Source organism: Tachysurus fulvidraco, chromosome 11 (assembly GCF_022655615.1).
Source record: "Tachysurus fulvidraco isolate hzauxx_2018 chromosome 11, HZAU_PFXX_2.0, whole genome shotgun sequence".
In the NCBI taxonomy this organism is placed as follows: Eukaryota; Metazoa; Chordata; class Actinopteri; order Siluriformes; family Bagridae; genus Tachysurus; species Tachysurus fulvidraco.
The window spans coordinates 16,342,749-16,348,748 of record NC_062528.1 but is presented as its reverse complement, the minus strand read 5'-3'; the positions used below and the strand labels follow the sequence as shown (position 1 = coordinate 16,348,748).

The window sequence follows — 6,000 nt, the reverse complement described above, 5'->3', positions numbered from 1 at the left end:
GCAGTTCAGGATCCTCCAGGACCCACAGTACAGACGCTTCGGGAGCTCAGTGGACTTTAATTTAGCCTTGGAGCTCTTTGTGCCCAACGGGTCAGTGTGTTAGAAAGTGTGCTGTTTGTGGACTTGGAGATTGTTTCTTTGTGTTGGATCTGCTTTGATATTGGTTCTTTTTTTCAGCTTGTGTAACAGCACGTTTATTTATTTATTTATTTATTTATTTATTTATTTATTTATTTTCGGTACTTGGTGTGAATTGTGTTGTGCTTTAATAGGAACAGTCCAGGAGCCATAGAGGACTGCTGTAAGTGGTTCAAGAAGAGGCTGGAGGAGCTGAACGGAGAACAGTATCGAGAAATCAGCTATCATCAGGAGCAGGTCAGAGCTGCTCAGGGATTTTTAGGCCTTTCTGAATATATTTTAGAATTGAACCTAAAAACTTAATACGGATGCCATTTTGGATAAAGTGTTTAATGAACCTCTCACAATTCATTTGAAAAGAAAAGTACAGCTAGTAACCGAGTTACGGAGACGACACATTCTAACGACCTCATCGTAACTAGAGTGTCGAACCATGACCTAGCCTACCCAGGAGTCTAACAGAATGGCGATCGGTATGGCATAGCACATTCTGCTAATGCAATCTAATAGAAAGTTTGTTCAGTAAATAATCCTATCAACTATAAAAACATGGAAATGATAATAAATAAATATATAAACGAAGTCGCGAAAGCTACGTATCGTACACGCATTGAAGTATTGTGTCGTATCATATTGTAATCACAGAGATTCTGGCCGACATCTGCGTACTTGAACACCGTTAGTTTGTTGATGGCTACATTAACTCGGTTGTCGGAAGATGAGGATGGCGATGATAAAGAAGCAAAAAACACAAAAACAAACTTTTTTTTTTTTTTCCCAATTCAATTTTATTTGTTTAGCGCTTTTATCAGTGGGCATTGTCTCAGAGCAGTTATAAACTTAAGCAGCATTAAGAAACTGTACGCCGCTACAATTGCCTGCTGACGGAAAACTTAATATTTTTACAATTTATTCGTATTGCTACTGTCCATCGTAAGACTATCTGTATAAATAATTCACAGATTTCTCTTTTAGCCCTAACATGATCAGTTATATATGGTGCAGATGCTTTAGATTGCACTGGAGATGTCAGGTTAATATTTCTAAGGAGTCATAAAAGTGGAATTCACTTTTCTTTTCTTTTTCTTTTCTTTTTTTTTGCATTGTTAAGCCACACAAGCTCATATTTGATCACCGAAACTTTTTCACAACAATTCTGTCTGCAAACGGTTATCCGTGTAATCTAAGATCTGTTTATACAAGAGGGACGACGCCAGGAGCCCACGCATTATGACGGATGTTTAAGGCATTTAGCTACACAGTGAGGTTTCATAATCTGATATTGTTATTCAAACGTCTGCAGGACATTTCTTCTGTCATAACATTTTGATTAAGTCCTGTGATCTTATTAGTTGCATTAGCCAGAAGTGGGAGTAAGTCACACATGTGTATGTCACAAGTAAGTCTCAAGTCATGAATGTCAAGTCAAAGTAAAGTCGAGTCTTTTTTAATATTTGTCAAGCAAGTCTCTAGTCTCAAATTTGCGACTTAAGTCTGATTCGAGTTAAGTCATATGACTCGAGTCCCCCATCTCTGGCATTAGCCATTTAGCACTATTGCAAGACTCAATAATTACCATTTTTGAGTATTGAGCTGTTTAAGATATTTTTTTATAGAATTAAAGAAAACTTGATGACATCTGCACATTAGCACTAAGCTAATTAACAGGATGTGGTAAAACAAAATGCAGTAAAGATTCAGAAGCCAAGTAACCTTGAGCCTTCCAATAAATTTCACACAACAGGAGATAAATCTGTTTTTCACACTTGTTTGATTATCATTCTGTGCTGTATTTTTTATTTAATTTTCCCCCTCTTCAGGCTGCTAACTGTTCCATCGGTACAATATTTTACGAGCGCCTGGCGGACCACGGCCCCAAACTCGGCCCCGTCACCAGAAAACATCCACTGGTTACGAGGTAACATCATCAAAGCATCCTGTTTCATACCGAGACGATGTGTTAACTAACCACCTCAGATGTGACACCGTCTATAATAATATCGTTTAATACAGTATGTACCCCTTGTCCTGTCCGATGGAAAGTGGCTAATAACATTCACAGCATTTGACGGACACCCTTATCTAGAGCGTATTTTTGTCTGGTTTATACAAGAGAGCAGTTAAGGGCCTTGCTCAGGGGCCCAGCGGTGGCAGCTTGGTGCTCCTGGGATTCGAAATCACAACCTTCTAGTACAATCACTAGTCCAACGCCTTCACCACTCAGCTTCCCACTGCGACAACTTTTTTATGCACAGAATTCATAGCAAGGATGAATAATTTAAGAAATTAGTATTGTCTTTACAGGATGTCCATTAAAAAGACACACAATTAAGCATATCCCACATGTCAATAATTCTTTTCTTTACCGGGGTCACTTTTACGCTCCACAAATCCACAAAAAAGTGTAAATGCCTTCGTCCTGAAAATGACACTGGACACTTCAGTAAAGGTTAAATAAACATCTGTTTACATCTGATTACACTACACATCGAAAACCTTCACAAACACCTCTGATCTTTTTTTTCTTTTTTAATCGGTGTGCAGGTATTTCACGTTCCCTTTTAAGGTGGAGTCTCTGGAGAAGGAACTTCTGCTCATGGACCAGCCAGATAAATCATGTCACTTCCTGGCTCACAATGGCTGGGTTATGGGCGACGATCCACTGAGGAACTTTGCCGAGCCAGGTCAGAACTGAATTCACCAGGAAACCAGATCTAACCTGAAACAAATTAGCTTAAGAGGGATTCAGGACCAATCTCAGAGCACCTCTGATCAAGGAAAATACAGAAATCTTTTATTTTAGAGAGGAGGCGGGGCTCACCTTGTTACTTGGTGATGACACATTCTGTATAAGACTGTGATTGGTTGTCCAATAAAAATAAAATATGAGCGCTTTTAAAATCTGGTCTATTATAAGCCTTCACTTTGACTCTATGTTAAGATATTTGAGGTTATATCGTGTAGGGATTACGTTCGTGACTGATCATATTAGAGATGCACTAACATCTGTACAGTATGTTACAAATGTAATAAATGTAAAGTAAATGTAAACATCTCTGACATGGAGCAGAAATGTCATTATATCATTATGGCATTTCGGCTCTGTTTCGGAGATGTTAGTGTATCTCTAAATGCCATCGATTATATACGTGTCTGAGATGTTAGCTCTAATACGATTGGTCACAGTAATAATCCCTACACCATCTAATCTACAGCACCTTATTAACTCATTATCATGAGTTATGTTTTATCAAAAACATTTCTTCTTTTTTACCTTTCAGCCACTTTCTCCTCTGCTAAAGACACTAAAAGTCCTCCTCACTACTCCCTGAGTCTTTTTGACCTTATGAGCTCTTTTAAGATGCTTTATGAATAACTTTTATCTTTACTAGGATTTCCCTTTAACCTTAGGGGAAACGACCACATCCGAACACTTTTATTAGAATTACGTCAGTAGGATAAATGCTGCTCTAAATCATATCATGAATACAGGCCCTGGTTTACATCCTAGCCGAAGATTATTTTCGGTGTTGAAAAGAAAATACGTTATTGGTGTATGTTTTTAGCTTGAACTATTTCAGAGTTTGACTCAGATGCTGTCTTATTTAGTGATGTCAGTGAGTTACCTGTGAGTTAGCAATATGTTTACATCAGGAACCTGATGATGTAACTCCACCCACATACCGTACGTGACAGGAATTTTGTTCTGCTCTGTGACCGAGCGAGCGTCTGTGATGGAAACTACACAGAGCCGGTGGTTTCATGATTTTCTCAGAATACACCCATCATACACCTTTACCTTTGAGCAAACTGAAAGCTGCTGTTTTGCTTTATTTCAGGCTCTAACGTGTACATCAGACGAGAGCTGATCTGTTGGGGAGACAGCGTGAAGCTTCGATACGGCAGTAAGCCTAAGGACTGTCCTTATCTGTGGGCACACATGCAGAAATACACAGAGATCACGGCTACGTACTTCACCGGAGTCCGTCTCGACAACTGCCACTCCACACCGCTGCACGTAGCTGAGGTACACACACACACACACACACACACACACACAGAAGGCCTTACTATGAGCTTCATAAGCGCAACTTGATCACAAACCCAGTTAGAGTTCTGTAAATATTATCCTTCTGCTACACATAAAAGTTCTGCTTTAGTCTGGTTTATTCCCATAAGTCTCGATTTTAATCTCTCCATCAATCTTGTCACTTGTTTTTTTTTTTTTTTTTTTAGATCAGCTGTAGTATGTTGAATGCATCTGAATGTTAGTCTGTAATGTTGTACGTTCCCACAGTGTTTATCAGCAGTAGAGCTTCACTGTACACATGAACATCACAAGAACATCATCACAAGATATCATTCTATTTCCCTGTGTAATATTTTCTTGTTTATTTATTGTTTATGTAGCTACATTTGACATTTCTTAAGTCATATCAGATTGGTGTAAATAGCCATCGTGTTTAACTCGGGGCCACACACACCCCTTTCTTTTCCCTTCTTTTCTTAATGTCCAGATTTGAACCTCACAGTGCTGTAAAATCTACACAGTGCACAATATGTCTAGTAGAACTGCAGACTTAAGTTGTTGTTATTATTATTATTAGTAGTAGTAGTAGTAGTAGCAGTATTTATTTATTATTTTTATTTCCTAAATTAATTTATCCTAAAAGGTGTGTGTGTGTGTGTGTGTGTGTGAGAGAGTAAAGCAGTGTTGTGGACAGTGACGGACTGTTCTCACTCTGCAGGCCATGCTGTGTGCGGCCCGGGCGGTCAGACCCGATCTGTATGTCATAGCCGAGCTCTTTACAGGCAGTGAGCTGCTTGACAATGTGTTTGTAAACCGGCTGGGAATAACCAGTCTGATCCGAGGTACAGCAGGGATGGATTGTGTGTGTGTGTGGGGATGTGTGTGTGTGTTCCCATGTCCTAACAGAGTCTCTGTGTGTCTCTTGTTTTCTCTCTTTCCGTTTCACTTCACCAATTTCTGCTTGTCCTCCCTCTCTTTTTCTCGATCATCCATCTGAAAAACCCTGAAAACATTCTGCTTGTGTTTTTCACACTCGCTTACGTCCTTACTTTCACTTCAACTCATTATCTGCTCTCCTTTCCTTCATTTATCTCTCTCTCTCTCTCTCTCTCTCTCTCTCTCTCTCTCTCTCTCTCTCTCTCTCTCTCTCTCTCTCTCTGTTCCACTCCTTTTTCTCTTTCTTTTTTTCTAGTGCTTCCCTTCCTTTCTATCTTTCTTTTTATTTCTCTTTCTACATTTTTTTGTCGCCACTCGTGTTCTTCACCTTCCTATCTCTCTCTCTTTCTGTTCCACTCCTTCTTCTCTCATTTTTTATAGCACTTCCCTTTTTCTCCCCCCCTCCATCTCTCTTTCTATTTCTCTTTCTATATTTCTCTTTCTTTTTTTGTCACCACTCTTGTTCTTCACTTTCCACACTTTGCCCATTTGCCCCTCCCTCCTTGTTACCCCTCCTGTGCTCTTACCCCTGACCTTGCACTGTTGTAGTTCATGTTGGCTGCAGCGCGCTCCATCAGACCCGACCTGTACGTGGTGGCTGAGCTCTTCACAGGCAGCGAGGAGCTTGACAATGTGTTTGTCACTAGACTAGGCATCTCCTCCCTTATCAGAGGTATAACTTTTAACTTTTATCCAGTCCACTGTGATCAGTTACTGTTAGAAAGAATCTAAATGATTTCTACTTGTACAAACAGTTTAAGATACATTCACTTACCTAAAAATCTAAAACTATATTTTAGAAACATTAAATAAAAGTCGGGTGGCACGGTGGCTTAGTGGTTAGCACGTTTGCCTCACACCTCCAGGGTTGGGGGTTCGATTCCCGCCTCCGCCTT

The 6,000-nt window shown here is 39.7% G+C and overlaps 1 protein-coding gene across 2 annotated transcripts in view; it reads left to right on the top strand.

The window, feature by feature from the left end:
* agla (amylo-alpha-1, 6-glucosidase, 4-alpha-glucanotransferase a) overlaps positions 1–6,000 on the top strand; it is a 32,322-nt gene that overhangs the window by 10,537 nt on the left and 15,785 nt on the right. The window contains exons 8-13 of one of the 2 annotated variants that reach the window (XM_027147734.2): positions 1–90; positions 273–375; positions 1,959–2,056; positions 2,683–2,822; positions 3,978–4,165; positions 5,654–5,777. The exon at positions 1–90 is cut by the window's left edge and continues 37 nt beyond it. In XM_027147734.2, the coding sequence (XP_027003535.2) occupies positions 1–90; positions 273–375; positions 1,959–2,056; positions 2,683–2,822; positions 3,978–4,165; positions 5,654–5,777 (743 nt within the window). Of the gene's footprint in view, positions 91–272; positions 376–1,958; positions 2,057–2,682; positions 2,823–3,977; positions 4,166–4,886; positions 5,011–5,653; positions 5,778–6,000 lie in introns of both variants that reach the window. The other variant, XM_047820615.1, reaches the window with a different exon arrangement.